Genomic DNA, 18,093 nt, shown 5'->3' with positions numbered 1-18,093 from the left:
GGGATGTGCGGGCGAAGGTCCCGCCCTGCCTGACGTCGCGCACGGGGCCCCGCCCTCACGGACGGCGGAGGGAAGCGGCGCTGCCCAATCAAGCGTTGCTGGGACGTGCGCGTGGGGTGCAGGGGGCGGGCCGGCGGTGTCGGGATGGCGGCGGCGATGGCGACCCAGGGGGAGCGGGCGGTGCTGGTGAGTCGGGTGGGCGCTCGGCAGGGCCAGGGCGAGCGGTAGCGGCTTCTCCCTGCGCATGACAGCACTGCCAGGCCCCCGCAGACTCGTTCTGTCTGGCCGGGCTCGGGCGGGGAGCCGCGGGATGGTGGCAAGGCCGTCCCCTGCGCCTGGCTCCGGCGCGAGCGCTGTGCAGGGGCTGCCCGAACCCAGCCCTAGTGCAGCTGCCTTGACTAGAGGTGCTGCCGAAGTTCCGGCATGCTGTCGGGACAGGCTTTCGGGCCGGTTCCCGAGCCCCGTCGCCGTGTGGCTCGGAGGCCGCGGCCTCCTCCGGCCTCGCCCAGCAGCGGCGCCCGGGTCTCTCTGCCATCGGCACCGCTTCTCCGATGGGCCTGGTGGGGTTGGGTGGGGTGGCAAGGACGGGGTCGCCCTCTTCTCGGCACACCGTGAATGTGCCCTTTGACCTTGGTGTCCCGCTGAAGCGCCCCTCACATGGCGGGTGCCCGAGCCGCCCTAGTTAACTTATAGCAGCGGGGACGGTGCAGAGCAGGCGTCACTGCGGCCTCCCCGGGACAGGATCGCCGAGGAGGAATGAAATCTCCGATGTGGAGAAAGGGTTCAGAGATCTGTCGGTCTGGATGGAAATCCACATAGGAAAACGGGTTTTTTTAATGTCATATGGTTTTGAAGAGTATGACCAGCATTCCCCAAAAACACAGCTGTGCAGCGCACAGATGTGCACAAGCTTGACTTAGTCCAGAATTAATGAGCAGGGGAAAGGAGATTTCTTGCTGTGACTAAAGGGAAGAAAGACACCAATGCGCATTTTGGGTAGAAACACCTACGTGTTGCTGGTAGGTGTTGGAGTTACTCAAGGTATCTGCTGCACCCATGGGATCACTGTTCCTTTGGGAACCTGGAGGATGCCATACATTACAGAGAGCTGCACATCCATCTTCTCTCTAGTGATTAGTGACAGCATCTGAGGGAACAGCATGGAGCTCTGTCAGGGGAGATTTAGTCTTGACCACTTTCTGGAAAAGTTTCTTCATCCAGAGAGTGGTCAGGCACTGGAAGAGGCTCCCCAGAGTAGTGGTCACAGCACTCTGCCTGAGAAATTTCAGGGAGGGTTTTGACAGCACTCTCAGGCACATGGTGGAATTCTTGGGGCTGTCCTATGTAGAGCCCACACTTGGACTTCATGATCCTTGTGGCTCCCTTCCAGTTAAGAATATTCTATGATCAGTATAATTCCCAGAAACCCAGAAGAGGATTAAAGCATCAAAGTCAGTGGTCCTGCACCCAAACTGCTTTGAAGGATAACAGGGAATCCTGCCTGGCTTTGTTGTGTGTGCCTACCTTGGATAAATGTTTGCTGAAACAAACCTTACTTTGTCCTTCTGGTTGTTGGGATAACTCTTGCATAAAGTGATGACACATCAGTGGGGGGTTGGGTTCCTCATGGTGAACTGGAACCATCTAGCAGAGAAGCCACAAGCTTAAAGATCTGAATTGACCATAGCTTGCCTGTTTTTCTATGGGCAACCTGCTCAGAACTCTCCCCATAGAAAATTTCTCTTATTTTACAGGATGACAAGTGGCAATCTTTTCTTTGTCCCATGCTTGCTTCTGTTCCCCACTTCTTTGATGAACTGCATGGGGACTCATGGTTTAACAGGAACACTAGATGTGCTTAGAGGGTCTGCTTTATACAGGCTTCTCTGTGGCAGCAGCCAATGGAGGCTCAAGGCAGTGAGTTATCAGATCTGAACTTGTTCTTTACTGAATTTGCCCCAATGACTGGGAGTCCCCAGCCTATGTGCCCCCCCCCCCCCCTTTTCAGTTCAATTGTTTTGGTTTTAGACTGCTATTGCTTGGGGAAATACTGTGGATGGGGATGCTAATTTTAGTTCTTATCTTTGTTTCTCACCACTTAATTAGCAACAAATTTGTCTTCAAATTGATTCAGTTTTGTGTGTGCCAGGAGTTGGTAATGGATCTCCTTAGCTTTACCTTGGCCCGTGATCTTATTTCCTTTTGAGGAGGGGGCAGTGAGGGAAGCTGGGTACGTGTCTGGCAGCCAGGTGAGTCCATCTCCACTGCTTAAAAAGATGTCCCAGTTTTTGACACAGTAGTATTTTTCTTTGCTCTGAAAGTTGCATTCAATTCTAGGTTTTTTGGTACAGTGATTTGTGTACCAAATTGCTTTCTTAAACAAAGTCAGGGCAAAAATGAGAACAGTTCATTGGACTGGGGTGGAGAAGTGGAGATGTGGAGACTGAGGTGTTTCAACAAATCAGGAAGAAAACTTTTGTTCTCCTTTATTTAAACTGCGCAGAAACAACAGTACACTTAAAACTTAAATAATTTTGGCATGTGTCTGAGAGATTTTTTTGCAGTGTTTGATGTGTAATGATTCCACTGTTATTTTTTCATGACATAGGAAGAAGAATTTAAATGGCTTTTACAAGAAGAGGTCCATGCTGTTTTGAGACAGCTGCAGGATATTTTGAAGGTGAGGTTAATTTCGTCTGAGTTTTGTTTGAACTTCTGTGTAAGGAATGGTGATAGGTTTCCCCTGCAGGAAAAAATTCTTGGTAGAGGCTGCACACACAGAATGGTCATCCATGCATGTCCAGTTCTTTCCGTAGTGCTTGCTTGCCCTCTGCTCTTGAGGACTCAGTAAATCTGATTTCCCCTGGATTTTTCTGTTCTTTACCCTCCGCCGAGAGCTGCTTTGAAAAGGTACATGGAGCCAGCCAGACCTATCTGCCAGGCATTTGCATGAGATATGAATATTTTCTGGAACAGAGAATCTGAATCTGCTGTAACTCTGATGTGTGCTGGTGGAAGCAAGCAACATGGCCTTTAGGTGACAGCTGCTACTTGTGCCGTAATTACTGGCATGCGCTCTCCTTGTTCAAAATCATCCTTTCCTCAACCTGCCCCCTCCTCTGCTGGTACCTGCCCTTTTCAGAGGCCTGATGTGTTCAGCTGAAGCAGATGGGCAGCCCTTTTCTCACCTTTCTCCAGCCTGAGCATGTGCTGTGGGGCTGACTCTTTCCAAGCAGCCAGTGGGGAGCTGGCCATAGGGACTTCTGTGCACCGTGAATGCACTTTGTGTCTGGTGGATCAATGTTCAACAGGCCCAGCCCCTTAACACTCTCTGGCTTTTGGAGGTTATGGAGTGATGAAAGAGCAGGGCCAAAAATGTGAAGGTGAGGGGCGAGTGCCATAGTGCTGACTCAGAACCCCAGGACTGGAGTCAATGGCAGGTGACAATAGACTGCAATACCTTTATATATAGTACCTGTTTTGAAGAATTTATTATAGTTTTGAGGGTGTTTGAGGGTGAGGTGTGTAAAGGGCAGTCACCAGCCAGTATAACCAGATGAAGGGCTGGGGAGGGCTGGTGTTGTCTCCACACTTCCTTCATTTGTAAAGACCAGCTATGATAAGGGGCAGCACCATGGTGCCTGAGAGTATGCAGAGCTGAGCTGTCAGGTGCTGCTCCTTCTGTGGGCAGCTTGGGGATCCTGCTGGCACTGCCCAGCTCCAGGGTGTGGGATTTAAAAATGCCTTTTGCTATGGGTTGCATGCGCTGAGCCTCCTCTTGGGCTTCACCTGTCCTGCAGTAGGATGAAATCCAAGTGCTCTGCTTGGTGGACTTCAGGAGGCTGGCAGAGGTGACTGCTACATATTCAGCCACTTGATGGTGTCCACATTATCTTTGTTCTTGGCTCATGGTGTGCTGGGCCCAGGCAGATGCTTCAGCACTCACTGTGTCCTCTCTTGGGCAGGAGGCCTCCCACCGCTTTGCCTTGCCCACCAGTGTCTCAGGAGGAGCTGTCAAGCAAGAGAACTTTGTACTGAGCACATCAGGGTAAGTGGTGGTGGTCAGTGGGTCAGTTCCCTCTGCAGCAAAGGGTACAGATCCTGGAGGATCTGTGGTGTAGGGTTTTGCAGAAGCCCTGGAGTTAGGGGTTTTCTTTAATAGGAGATTTTGCCTTAAGGAAAACAAACTAGCTTTCATGGCAGGTGAAGGTAAGTCTGTAGCTCTGCTCCAGGGCTGCCTGAGCCAGCCTTGTGCCATTTTCTGCTGACACCTATAATGTAGTCACTGATTCCTGACCACATGCCCGTGTGTTGCCTCAGTACTGTGGGCAGTTTGCCAAAGGGCATTTTTCTGATTATGACACAGGGAGTTGCAGTTGCAAGACCTGAATTCTGCCCTTGGCTCAATTTCTGACCCTGACTGTGGAGAAATCTTAACCTTTCTCCTAATCTCCCTAAAACAGCAATAGTAAATCTCCTTCACACAAAGCAAACTGAGGCTTGTGCAGAAGGTGCTATAGGTGTGCAGTTCTTCTGAAATTGATATCCAAATTTTGATCCTCAGTGGTCTCAATATTGGTGGAGTTCACAAGCTTTTCACAAAGCAATTAACCTTAGTCATTAGGACTGTCACAATATTGCAAGTAATCATGCAGTAATTCTGTACTAAGTTGAACATTGTCTTCTTCAGATCTTAGTTAATTTAGTTTTTATTTGTTATTTTAAGGTGGACCTTGTAGTGTTGAGCAAAAGAGTCTCTAATATAGTAAAATGTAAGGTATGGCCCAACCAGATGCTTCAGTCTTCTCCTCACACTGTTCGTTATACATGTGAGTCATCTTGCAGGACCTTTCAAAGGGTTTGGGGTGTGGGGCTTTTATTTTTTTAAGGTTGTAGCATTTTACTTATTTAGGGTCTTTTTTCTTGGAATGGGGTGTGGGTTGTAGCTTTCAACTCCTGTAGGAATCATCTAACTCTTCAATGTCAGTAATTAATTTATTGTCTTGTGCTTGTGACTGCTAGAGCTGTTTGTAACAGCAGCCAAATTGTTGACAGATGATAAATGGAATCAGAATGGGATCAGAAATGCAGGTAATGTTTTAAGGCAGAGCAGTTAGGGCAAGGTGGCCCATAAAGAATGTGACTGGAGTTCACCACAGGCCAAGAACTGGGAACTTGAAAGTGTGTGTGGTGTTCTGCTACTGGGCAGGAGCAGTGTTCAGACCCTGGGCAGGAAGAGCAGTGCTGGCTACACAGGACGAGGAGGGGAGGTTTTAGGCTGGCAATTGATAGGTGCCTCTTGTGACATGTGTTGCCCAGATGTTTCCTCTCATTCCAGCACAGACCAGGTGAAAGGTGTGATGACGCTGCAGGGAGATGCGCTGTGTCAAGCTGTGAGTACTTGCAACACTTCTTGCTTTGTATGGCAATGGGTGGGTGTCACCCTTATCAGCCTTTGATCACCTCAGGGAGGGAGGTCACCCTGGTTTTGTGTTACCAGTGATCAGTGTTCTTTGTCAGTTCTCTCTAATTGGTCTAGATGTTTCAGCAACCATTGAAATGTATCAAGATCCAGCATCTGATATCTCCTTCTACCACCACCACGTGGTAGTGAGTGCTGTAGTCAGTCAACTTCCACTGGGATTCCTTGCCTTTACCACCTTTGTTGAGTAATAACAAGTTGCCTTGGGGACCTTCTGGGCTGAGGTCATGTGTTCTGCCAGGATCCTGATTCACTCAGTGCATTTCAACCTATTCTTTGTATTAATATCATCCTGTGGAAGCACTGAGGTTCTGGCTGTGCCAGAAATGCAGAGGGCAGTTTGCGAGGATGGTCTGGAAGAAGGGAATGTGACTGCCAGCCCCCATCTTCTGCATACAGGCATTTCTTGCTCTCATGTGTTTGTTTCTTTTTTCAAGGATGTTAATCTGAAAATGCCCAGAAACAATCAGCTCCTGCATTTTGCATTCCGGGAAGACAAGCAGTGGAAATTGCAGCAGGTACCTGTTGGCTCTAGATGCCCACCCATCCACAGCCTCAGTGCTCTCTGAGCAGTAGCTTTAGTCTTTTGAGAGAGATTGTTATGTCCATTTCACATGAGCTACAGTGGTAAAAGCTAAAGGAGGAAGCAGGTGCAATTAAATCAGTTAAATTGAGTTGGGGTGCCTGGGTGGGCTCTTTTCAGACACACCAGTTGATCTGAAGGCTGTCTGCATAGCAGTCATGATCCTGTAAAGGAGTGCCTGAGGTGTCTGTGCAGGACTGTCCCATGTCACCACAAGCTAGAAGGGCAAAGAGCAGCTTCAGGGGCTTTGAGTAGCTTGTTCTCATTATCTTACAGATGCATTTGTTTACACTGAGAACAAATTATTGTGTTCAGTAGTATATCTCAGTTCCCTTGGGTAAGGAGTTAAAATAATGCAGTTATCCAGAACCAGAATCTCTTTCCCATCATTTTGCTGGGACATACCTGATTTCAGGACCTGACCTAGTGTCTGAAGACGTGGTTTGCCTCAATTTGTCACAGCTGAGTAGGTTGGAGGAAAATGGATTCAATGTATTTCCTTGTGCCATCGCTCAGGTTTTTCTAGGTGATGAGTGCATTTGGCATTGAGTGCAGTTCCCAACATCTGCTTTAGCAGTGAAAGCTCTACCTAGTAAATTTGTAGAAATCTAGGAAATGGTGTACTTGGGATGTTAATACCAAACCTGACTGCGTTTGTTTATGCCTTGCAACAAAGCAAGAAAGTTTTTGTGACAGCACTCAGCAGTGTCTCCTCTATTGTGGCTATTTTGTACTGCTGCCTGGTTGGTAGACTTCTACCAGCTTTTATGGAAAACAACTTCCTTTTGTTACTTGCATTTTGTGTTCTAACATTGTTCAGATATGGAGTGTGAGTGCCTAAAGGACTGAGCGCAAAAGCATTTAAAGTGGTTATATGGTGATCTTTGGCCTGTCTGAATTAAAAATGAGCATCTCAAAGGAGTATCTTCCCTTAATGAGTGGTGACAGTTGGAGTTGTTGGAGTTTTTTTCTCTTTACAAAGTGAAGTCGTGGGTACGAAGTTGTAGCATAGGCATGTTTTTGAGGAATACAAGTGTAGGCACATAAATTTTGAGGAAGTTGATAAGAAAACAAAGCGAAGTCAAGGGGGGATATGAACGGAGCAAATCATAACAGCAGCGTTGGCATTGCTTGGTTGGGTAGTGCTGCAAGGAGCAGTTTAGCTTGCTCAGAAGCCTCTAGGAGATGTAAAGGCTGGAGGTGGTGATATTTGGAGATGCCCAAGTACCTGCAGTCTCTCTGCAGTCCGACAGCAGACTTAACATTCTCACTCTTCTTTCTGTGGCTTCCAGTGCAAGAGCTTTCTAAGAGCAGGGCTGTTCCATATTCCCTGAGCTTTGCGTTAGATGGAACCAGATCTGGGTCTGTGCCAGAGAGGCTTCTACAAGGATGTAGAGCTGGGAGCTGTGACTGCTGGAGGGCATTATAAATATATCAAACTACAAATACCCCAAGCTGTGTAGCCCGTCTCCCAGCAGACACTTCTTGTACAAGCTTCTCTGCTTAGCTGTTCCATTTGCACCCTCTAATTTACTCCTTGGGCTTGTTTTAACATGTTCATGCTGCTGCCTAAAATTGAACGCAGTCAGCTTCTCCCAGGGCCATTGTCTTCCTCTGGTTGGTTCTTACTCTCATGAAAACAAGGATCCACATATCAACCTTGCTTTTTTGAGTGTGTTCCTCTTGCTTGAGAGGAACTTGAGCCAGCTGTGTCCTGAGTCTGGTCCGGCCTCACACAATGGCACAGCTTGATGCTGGAGATGACTCGCAATCCCAACAATTTCACTTCAGAAGTACCCTGGGATACTGACAGAGACACTATTAGAAATTGGTGCTTGTTGCTCATTGATGTCGTTTGTTTTAGCTCTGATAGGATGAAATCATTGTTGATGATGTGAGAGCTGACTGCTGTATGCCATTACCAGTGAGAATTCCTACCAAGCAGTCATGGTCAGAGCGCTCCCAGGATGAGAATGCCTGATGTCACTTCAGGACAGGAGCAATATTTGTACTGACAATCCAGATTGTAGCTGTCAGACTGTTCTGTATCTCCAGTCCATGAGTGGAGAACCCAGTAATGCTTCTGGGAACCAGTGGTAGGTTTGTGTTAGACAGTATCTGACATTTAGACATGGCATTACATTTGAGAAGACACCATTCTTAAGGTCAGTGAGATAATTGGGGAAACCTTTACTTCTGAGTAAGTGTTATTACAGACTGTTTCTTTCATAGGGCTGTATTTGTACCTTTGCAGATCCAGGATGCTAGAAACCATGTTAACCAAGCCATTTACCTGCTTATGAACAGAGATGCAAACTACCAGTTCAAAACAGGCTTGGAGGTGCTCAAGGTGAGGAGAAAGCTCCTGATGCTTGGGTAGGAACATGCATTTTTCTTCCCTCCATTTGTTGTTTTAAACACAGTTAATGCAGATTACTGTCTGAGTCTCTTAGTGGAAACAGACTTAATAGTCGTACCCATACATACCCATGTGAAGAAGTGTCCATGTGACCTCCTATTTTATATAAATCTGTACTAGTTTACCATTAGTAACAGGGCTGTACATCCTGGTGAACAGTAATCTGAGCAGTCAGTACACTTTTACACACCGGTGATAATGTGGGAGGATATTCCTTGATCTTCTGTGGATGATGTTGTTACATAACTTACTCTCTGTTGATCAGTGCTGCAGGTGAGAGCAGCAGTGAGGCACCCATCAGTAAACAGAAGATGACAGTACTTGTGATTTACTGAAAATCTGAAAGTGACTTCTCTCTTGCCAGTAGTATTTTCTGGGGTCTAATACAGAGCAGCTGCTGCATGCCAGTAAAGCCCAACCTTCTGCTTGAAAATGTTCTCTGAAGGCAACAGAATTTCAGCTTGCTCATTAGACTTCATCGCAACATCAAACATTAGAAAATTCAAGTGGAAGTGAGGGGAGGTATTAGTCATTATATGAAGTAACTTCTGTCACCGACATGTTTTATGAAAAATCCTTTCCTTAGGATTTTTCCCTCCTGAGAAGCTGAGAGGCCTCAGGAACAAGTCTTATCTGCTGCTGTGGAATGCAACAGGGGGAATCTGTGACTGGTCTCATCTGGTTGCTTTTAATTAAGGGCCAATCACAGATCACCTGTGCAGACTGTCTCGGTCAGAGACAAGCCTTTGTTATTCATTCCTTTTCTATTCTTAGCTTAGCCTTCTGATGAAATCCCTTCTTCTGTTCTCTTAGTATAGTTTTAATATATTATCTATCATAAAATAATAAATCAAGCTTTCTGATACATGGAGTCAACTTTCTCGTCTCTTCCCTCATCCTGGGACCCTTGTGGACAATACTGCAAACTTCATCTTAGCAGTCATGAGGTCTATAACAGACATGTTGCTTCCCCTTTTTTTCTGAAAGAGGAAGTCTGCCTGAAGAGCCTTTGAACTGTGGTTTCTAGCAGGATTGGCCTCACAATGAGCCGGTTCTTTTTATCTATTGCCTCACTCATAGCTGGTTATGAGCAGAGGGAGCCCGTGCAGCAGTTGGACCTGTGATGTGGGAATGGGGAGACCGAGAATGCAGCTTGTTTTTTCCTTAATGCCTGTTCTTCTGAAGAGTTGATGATGAGTTTGTTGATGCCTCTGTAGCATCAGTAATTGATCTCATGTTGGCTTGGTATTCTTGTCATGAATACCTGTTCTCTCATCAGTCGCTGGTATTGAACACTCCTGACATGTCTCATAAGTCTCTGATGGTGGTAAAAGTTAAACTGCATTTATGTGGGAGCCAGCCCTTTCCAGTAAGTTCCTGAATTCCTGGAAGAATGGAGGGTAGTGGTGGTTGTTGTTTTAACACTTGCAGAAGGCTGTAGGATTCTGCAGCACTCTGTCCAGAGCTGTCCAAGAATGACGCTCACCAGTGGTTCTGTACATTACCTTGTAGCTTATGGATGCTGTGATGTTGCAGCTCTCCAGAGCCCGAAATCGACTGACCACTCCTGCCACTCTGACACTACCAGAAATTGCCTCCAGTGGTCTCACAGTAAGTATATGATGGTCTAGATCTCTGTACAGGTCTGGCAGCATTGCAGCAGTTTGGATACTGGGCTGCATCATGATGGAAGTGGGTTTCTGAAGTGTCTCCTGAGGCAGAACTGAAGCAAGTGCAAATCCTGATAGATTTTGGCTGCTCTTTATCTTCCTGTGGGAGTGCAGATGACTTGGGCATGGGGACTCTGGTTCTCTTGAGAGTAAGTTCTGTTGCCTGCCCAAGAGTCTTGTCCAGGGATGATTTGCCCTTGTGAACACTGCTCCATCCTCTCTTGTCACTCTCATGTATATATCATTTGATCGGGAGCAGTGAGAGCAGCAGCCATTGCCTGCAGCTGCTCAGTCTTTGTTTCTCTCCTAATGTTTTTCTTTTGTCATGGGGCCATTTTAGTGTGGCTTGGGAAAAGGTAATGCTATCCCTGCATTAGAAATTATGATCTTTTCACTGACAAAGAAACTAATTTTCTTGCCAGAAAATGTTCACCCCTGTGCTGCCTCCAGACGTCCTTGTGAATTTCTATATTAACCTGAACAAGCTGTGCCTCACTGTCTACCAGCTCCACGTGATGCAGCCCAGCACAACCAAGGTGATGCCTGCTATCTCATGAGCCTTGTGTAGTTTCTTCTCCTGACGTTCCACTGTGAGGAGGAGATCACTCTGCTACCTGTTGCAATGTTATATTCATAAGATAATGCAGAAATAAGTTCAGTTGGTACCGAGTGTGTTTAGGTCTGCTGCTCACAGAACACTGGCTCTAAATCTAGTTCAGGGCATGGCTGCTTAGCCCAGAAGAGCATACCAGTGCTCTGGAGTAAGCCATTTTTTAGTAAATGCTTTAAATATAGTTTGATAATTTTGTTTCATTTTGGAAGGGCATAGTTATATTAATCCAGTTTACATCTGAGTAGCATCTTGGGTTTCCTCATGGAGTTTTGATAGATACTTTTCTGCTTCACCCGTTGCATGGGTCAACTTGATGTCCTGTAAAAACCTTAAACTCTTAAACTTTATGAAATGCAGTCCTTCCATAAGGAAGATTTTGCTAAAAATCTATATTTTGTTTTGCTTCTGGATCTTCTCATCTTATTTCTGTAGTGATAACATTTGTAGCTACATTGAACTCAGCCAATGAAGGAATGAAGTCCTTTCATGAAGGAGCAGGAAGGGTTCTAACAAAAGGAATTTCATATTGTTGGAGTGTCCAGGCTAATAGAGCATGGGTGTTTCTTGATGTCAGGCTACTGAAAGTGTAAGCCCTAAATGTCTTTCTTCTAAGTGGTTTGTTTACTACATCAAAATCCTAATGACCTTTTCCTTCTCTAGAACTTCAAGCCTGCTGGAGGGTCTGTTTTGCACAACCCCGGGGCCATGTTGTAAGTACAGTCACTATGAGGGTAGTGTACCTGGATAACAGGTGTTGGTATGTCTTGAGGCTGAAATCCAAACAGCTACGTGCAGTTTCTATTATAGCATCTCTGAAGTGGAAGAGCTTGACTGAGTCACTTGCTGTGCGAATGCTGTTGTGTCTCTTGAATGACTTGGTCCTAAAGGACAGAATATGTGAATTTCCAGGATTCGGCCTATCTAGACAGTACTATGAGTTTATCTAGAGATGAGAGTTTGCAACAAAAATGAGTGTTTGGTTATTGGCATTGCCATCTACATTCCCTGCCTCTGTGCCTGTCTGGAATGAAGGGAAGTTCCTAACTTCACCCTTTAGCTTAACTGTAAATCTGGTCAGAGGTGGACTTGAGTGTTTGCATTCTGTAACTTTGCCAGGTGCTGATTTAAATGTGATAGAAATCACCATAATCTCTCAATGGGAATGTATGACAGTTGAGTTCTATGCTATTGTGTGTGAAACTGTGTTCTTCCCCCCCCCCCCGCCCTCCAGTGAGTTTGGCAGCCAGCGATATGAAGTCAGCCATGTCCATAAAGTGGAATGTGTTGTCCCGTGGTTAAATGATGCCCTTGTCTTCTTCACAGTTTCACTGCAGCTTTGCCAGCAGCTGAAGGATAAGGTAATGGCCTTGAAAAAGGGGCTTTGTTTTTAACTCTGGGTTTTGAGAGGACCTCAGATCTGATGTGATGTTACTCTGTTCAGCTTGCTGAAAATAAGGGATGAGTGAGTGTTCTGGAGCCAGGGAGCTAGCTGGCACTGCCTAGCAAGCAGCCATAGGATAAGTATAGTGGTGTGGCAGATGTCTGCTGAGCTGGTGACTAGATGGAAAGGAGCAAGCAGACACTTCTGTGTTCTCAGTCGTGAGGTGGATGAGACAAAACAAGCAACCTACATTCCAGTAGATCAGTGCTCAGTTCCAGCTCTGCAACTGTCACCTTGAGAAAGTAACTTTGTGCTCCTTGAGTGACAGCAGCAGCAAACCTGCCCTTCAGTAGTGCAGTGCTGAAGTGTGTAATGCTGTGAAGCTATGCCCTTCCTCACACATTATATGCTCCTTTTTTTGTGGTCCAAGGGGTATAGGAACTTACCTGCTTTTGTTCTTGCTTTCCAGATCTCCGTTTTCTCCAGTTACTGGAACTACAGGCCGTATTAATTCTCTGTGGAATGGTCTAAGCCTTTACAGTGTTTCAAGTGTCTCTCTCTGTTCTCTCATGCCAGCTGAGTCCAGGACAGCCTGAGGAGTGCTGGGGTTCACTGCCATATGTCCTGCACAGGGCAGGGTCCGTGTACCCAGAGACACAGTTTTCGTAGCCTTGTCTGGGATTGCTGCAGAAGCAGGGCACCAAGTAGTGCTGTGTGGCTGGCAGGAGCTTCCATTGGTCCCTCTTGTGCATTGTGGGGCTGACACTTCCCAAGCCCCTGATAAGTTACACAGATCTGTTAAAAGGGATAGGTGCTCTGGACCACCCTCACTAACTAGATCTGTGCATTGTGCTGTAGCTAACTCCTTGACTGTGAAGTGGCTGGGAAGGGGGGAAAACAGAAACAGACTAACTTACACCTCTTCAAAGGTAGGGCATGTGGCTCCCGGTAGTGAAATATATCTCTCTTATCTGGTCCAGCTGTCCTTATAACTAACCCTGAGTAACTCCTTCCCTTGCCTGTTCTGCCCATCCCCATGTTACCGATTCCCCTTTGGGGATGCTCTTACTTGTTGCTGTTTGAATTCTTTCCCCCCTCCTCCAGCATCAATGTGATAATTATTTTTTTCCTAAGCCCTAGTTGGGCCAATTGGATTTTTCCAGATTTAGTATCTTGTTTTCACTACCAGCCTTTGGAGTTGCCCTAGTATACCTTGTGCAGTCTTTCATCTTGTCGTTAAATGCAAATTGAGTACCATGTTGCTACTATGATTTGCTCCCTATGTATGCTACAATGTGTAACTCATACCTTTAGCCACTGCTAACTGTGAAATAAACGCCCTCATACCTGCAGTGCTCACGTGGGCTGTGAAAGAATGAGTATGCTGAGATTCTGTGCTCTCGCAAGTGAGAGGCTGTTCTTGGTTATGCATGCTGGGTTGTCTTTTGTTTTACTGGGGAGGACAGTAGTGGAGGCACTGTTAGCGGGGCAACTCTTCAAAGGCTGAGCCTGTTTGCATAGCCTCAGCCCAGTGCTGTCTGATACTTAAAATACTACTTGAAGTATTTTCCAAACATGTCTTGACAGTCATGTTTGGAAGAGGCTGTAGGCGTTCAGACTGGGGTGGGTTGGCTCATAGAGTCATTCAGAACATCTCTGGCAGAGTGGGAAGTCTCCAGGTCCCTGTTCAGGATTTTCTCAGGAAGCTGCCACCAACCCATATGGCTCTGTTGCCCTTGGAAGTCTTTTGCAACCTTCTCATACACCTTTTTGTGAACAGGTGTGTGTAAATGCTCCCAAATTTCACTTGGTTCTGAATACCCTTGAGGAACAGTGAAAGGGACAGCTGCTCTGACAGGAAGGATGGTGGAGAGCATGGGCAGCTGGGTTCCTCTCCCACATCTGCTACTCAAGAGCTAGCAGGGGCAGAGGCAATGTCATGAAAGAAGTAAAAATTCTCAGGGATGAGATCTCAATCAGTGGCAAAGTTGGGCCTCAAGAGACCTGGTTTTGCTAGTGAGGGTTTGGTAAGTGAACGGCTGGGAGAGTGTGTCGGAGAAGGGAGACTCGGACACCAGGTGGCCATCAGCAAGTCTCAATTTATTATCATTATTCTCATGATTAAATACACTAGTTAATCAGCTCATACATATTGCAAAATCATAGCTCCTTATTGGTTAGGCTGCATTTTTCGTCATTGCGAGTTATCACTAACAACTTCTACATTCCTGTGCTTAAGCAACAATTTCTGTTCCACGTTCGCATCTCTTTTTGCACATTCTTATAAAGCTTCTTTGTTCTCAAGGGAAACTTTGCCCTTGGAGCTACCCTTGGCCTAAATATCTCTTAGCACAATCAAGTCAGCCTGACCATGGCCCTTCTCTTCAAGCCAGCCCTGCACAAAACTCTCCACACTTCCCCCGTTTTCTTTTTGGGCAAGAAGGGTTGCATGTTTTTCAAAAAGGCTGTCTGTAAATGCTCTAATCCGTGCTAATATACACTGCAATATACAAGGCCCAAAAAGCAAAATACATATTATAATAAGCAAAGGTCCTGCAAACATCATAACTAAGCTCTTAAGCCAGCCAGCAATTCCCAAAGAGCTCAGCCAAGCGTCAAAAGGATTTGAATTAACAGTAAGTTTCTTCATGTTGTTGTGCAACAGTTGTAACTTTTTATGAATTGACTCTGAATGACTGGATAAGTTAAGGCAACACATGCCCTCAAAATCCTCGCACCCGTGTCCATGGGCCAAAAGCAAAAAATCTATTGCGGCACGATTTTGTAGTAGCTGATGTCTCACATTGTCGACATCAGTCACCAGTTCACCCAATATTTCAGAAGTAATATTAATTTGTTTTCCTGTCCAACAGGCCAATTTTTTCAATTGTGTGATTGCATGTGCTGCAGTTACTCCTGGTGTCAATAATGAGGCAATAATAGTTGTTGGTCTGTCCCACAGTTCTACCCCTATTAATGGCTGGCAGGGTAAATGCAAATCTCTTAGTATCTTGGGGGTGCAATTCAATGGTAAAAAAGCAATCCTTTAAGTCAATAATTAGTAATGGCCAATCTTGCGGAAGCATGGCGGGATTGGGAAGCCCAGGTTGTAGCGCCCCCATTGCCTCCATCTGTTCATTAACCGCTCGAAGGTCGTGTAACAGGCGATATTTCCCTGACTTCTTTTTAATCACAAAAATAGGAGTGTTCCATGGACTAGTGGAGAGTTGTAAATGTCCTTGTTGAAATTGCTCCTCCACTAGTTTATGTGCTTGTAGCAAACTTTCCCTTTTTAAAGGCCATTGCTTAACCATTACAGGGGTATTTGTAGTCCATGTAAGTGGAATTGGGAAAGTCCAAGCAATGGCAATTACCCCAAAGGGTGCTCATTTGATAATACAACCCCAAGTTGTGCTAACACGTCTCTCCCAATTAAACAGTGTACTGTGGGTGGCAAGGTGACTATTGACAAAACTGTGACCAATTGTTGGTCCTCTATCGTCACCGTCAATGGAGGTGTTTTTCGGGCTAGTGTAAATCCTCCTATTCCTGTAACTGTATCCGTTGTATCCTTAGTGGGCCAATCCTTAGGCCATTTATCGGGAGAGATAATGCTGGTGTCCGCTCCTGTATCTAACAAACCCCAAAGTTCAATTGTATTTCCTGCATAAGTTATTTTCACCTTCTTTTTGGGTCTGCTGTGCAAATCCATTGTGAGCATTGCTAAACCAGAGGATCCAAAACCTTGGTTACCGCGAGGGGTCTGTTGCAATGGTTGCACTCCCCTATTAAGCTGTGGAAGTGGTATAAATTGTGCAATGCGTTGTCCTGCCTCAATCGTTAGCGGTGGAAAGGGAGTGTAAGCCATAATTTGTATTTGTCCTTGATAATCCGCATCAATCACACCGGGTAACACAAACAGTCCCATTATAGAAACCGAAGATCGTCCCAGCAACAGTCCTCCATAAGGTTGTCCTTCAATTTTTATAGGGCCGTATATTCCAGTGGGGATTTTAGTGGGCCGTGTCGTTATCAGGGTGACTTTTACTGCTGCTGCCAAGTCGAGTCCCAAGCTCCCTGTTGTTGCTGGTTGAAGACAGGAGGTGGCGCTGATGTCACGGCAGCGACTTGTATCTGGGCGCGGCTGCCATTCGGATGTTGCTGGAGCCACGGTGGAAGCACGGAGAGGAGCAAGAGCTGCAAGCACTTGTGACTGTGTGGATTCTGCCTGTTTCTGCAACCCTAGTCCTAGTTCCTCAATAGCCCTGACTAAAAGAGCCTGCGAGCCCGTCGGTTGCAAAGCCATCCTCTCTAAAGCTTCCTCTATGGTCCAGTTGGCACCCAAAGTCGCTAACACCTTTTTAGTGGACTCATTGCTATTTTGCAAAGCACACTGTTTAAGTAATGCCCCGCGCATATACTCTGGCACCCCTGCTCTCTCAATAGCTGCAGCAGCTTTGTCTATAAAACTTCCAAATGATTCCTCGCGTCCCTGCTTAATTCCCATATACATAGGTATTCCTGAGCTATCCTTCACTTGTTCCATAGCGAGCCGCACCAACCTCATCGCTTCTCTAACCTTATCTGGACCCATTATCATTTGGGCTTCGGTCCTTCGATAGTGCCCAACCCCCATTAATTCCTCCAGCGTAACTCCCTGTAACGGGTCTCCTGGTCCCCTCTGTACCGCTAAGGCTTCATTAACACGTCCGTGCCAGTGTGCATTAAATAACAGCTGCTGATGCTGTGTAAATATCAATTTCACAATGCTCCGCAAGTCATTGGGAAGCAGCAACTGTGTATCAAACAAATAGTCGAGCATTTGCTTAGCGGGCTCACTCTTAAATCCAAACTGACTAACTGTCTGCCGCAACTGAGCCAACAATTTCCAATCCAGGGGTGAGTACATTCCCAATTGCACCGGCTGTCCCTGTTGGTCCACCCCCTGAGTGTACACCACGGGAAATGCCCAGTCTCTTGCTGCATCTACCTCCGCCTCCTCTCCCGTTTCCAGCCCGTGCTTAGCCAGGGTATTCCATGCCTCCCTCCGCTGCCGAGCCATCTCCCCCCACAGGTCGCTAGGCGCCCCAGGGACAGGTTCTGGCTCCGAGGGGGTTGCTTTTGGAATGTCGCGCCCTGAGGTATTTATGGGCTGTAACAAAGTATCCGGACTCTCACTCGCGGGAGGCGCAGAGGGCTGCAAGCCGCTCAAATCCGGACATTTCTCGGGCCCCCCAGGGAGAGGTATCACGACTTGCGAAATGCCAGGTGCTCGAGGTTCACTGTCTGACCCATACTGAGCATTCCTCTTATGTGCCTCAACTGCTTCCCTAGCCGCCCTCTTTTCTGATTCTTGCTTCAACAGCGTATTATGCACTACTCTCCAGACCTTCCCTAGCTTTTTTGCCGTCTTATCGTCCTCCAAAACTGCGTCCCACAATACATCTCCTAACTTACGCCATTCTGTAAGCTCATGCACCGTGTGCGGATTTAAAAAACAACCTTTCGCATATCCCCAAGCTAACAGCCCCGGGAGTTCCTTTTTTAAATCTATTTCTTTTACCCCCCTCCTATCTAAGTGGTGAATAAATAAATCATATGCTGCTTGCCTGTCCATTGTATCGTCAGCGCTGTTGCAACTCTCCGGCTTCGGCAGCACGTATGGCCCAGGACCACCGCTGTAGCTCCTGAGGGTGTCTTCCCTACGTCGTTTGACACCGACCCGGTTGCGTCGGGCCCCAACGCTACTTCACCGACCGTGGCACGTTCTCCCCTGTTTTCTTTTTAAAAGCGACAGAGGCACGTCGGGGTCAACCATTTGTCGGAGAAGGGAGACTCGGACACCAGGTGGCCATCAGCAAGTCTCAATTTATTATCATTATTCTCATGATTAAATACACTAGTTAATCAGCTCATACATATTGCAAAATCATAGCTCCTTATTG

General features: G+C 46.6%; 1 protein-coding gene across 4 annotated transcripts; it reads left to right on the top strand.

Annotated features, from left to right (window-relative positions):
- The first annotated feature begins 50 nt into the window (after positions 1 to 50).
- On the top strand, positions 51 to 13,524 carry ROGDI (rogdi atypical leucine zipper). Of its 4 annotated transcripts, none has more exons than XM_059861627.1 (11): positions 53 to 186; positions 2,609 to 2,680; positions 3,966 to 4,048; positions 5,339 to 5,393; positions 5,920 to 6,000; positions 8,320 to 8,415; positions 9,997 to 10,095; positions 10,577 to 10,690; positions 11,428 to 11,477; positions 12,091 to 12,125; positions 12,618 to 13,524. In XM_059861627.1, exons 1-10 carry the CDS (start codon positions 145 to 147, stop codon positions 12,122 to 12,124), a joined length of 726 nt encoding a protein of 241 aa, XP_059717610.1. In that variant the 5' UTR covers positions 53 to 144; the 3' UTR covers position 12,125; positions 12,618 to 13,524. The 4 variants fall into 4 exon arrangements, with proteins under 4 accessions (XP_059717609.1, XP_059717610.1, XP_059717608.1 ...); XM_059861625.1 differs by having other exon boundaries at positions 55 to 186; positions 11,999 to 12,125; XM_059861626.1 differs by lacking the exon at positions 8,320 to 8,415 and having other exon boundaries at positions 51 to 186; positions 11,999 to 12,125.
- The last annotated feature ends 4,569 nt before the right edge of the window (positions 13,525 to 18,093 follow it).

The sequence above is a fragment of the Haemorhous mexicanus genome, chromosome 17, assembly GCF_027477595.1.
Source record: "Haemorhous mexicanus isolate bHaeMex1 chromosome 17, bHaeMex1.pri, whole genome shotgun sequence".
NCBI lineage: Eukaryota > Metazoa > Chordata > Aves > Passeriformes > Fringillidae > Haemorhous > Haemorhous mexicanus.
The sequence above is the reverse complement of the archived record's forward strand: the minus strand, read 5'-3'. Positions and strand labels throughout refer to the sequence as shown.

Coding starts and splice junctions, on each gene's coding strand:
- ROGDI (XM_059861625.1), top strand. CDS start 145: ATGGCGGCGGCGATGGCGACCCAGGGGGAGCGGGCGGTGCTG. Junction 4,049..5,338: donor TTTGTACTGAGCACATCAGG/GTAAGTGGTGGT, acceptor CTCTCATTCCAG/CACAGACCAGGTGAAAGGTG. Junction 10,691..11,427: donor TGCAGCCCAGCACAACCAAG/GTGATGCCTGCT, acceptor TTCCTTCTCTAG/AACTTCAAGCCTGCTGGAGG.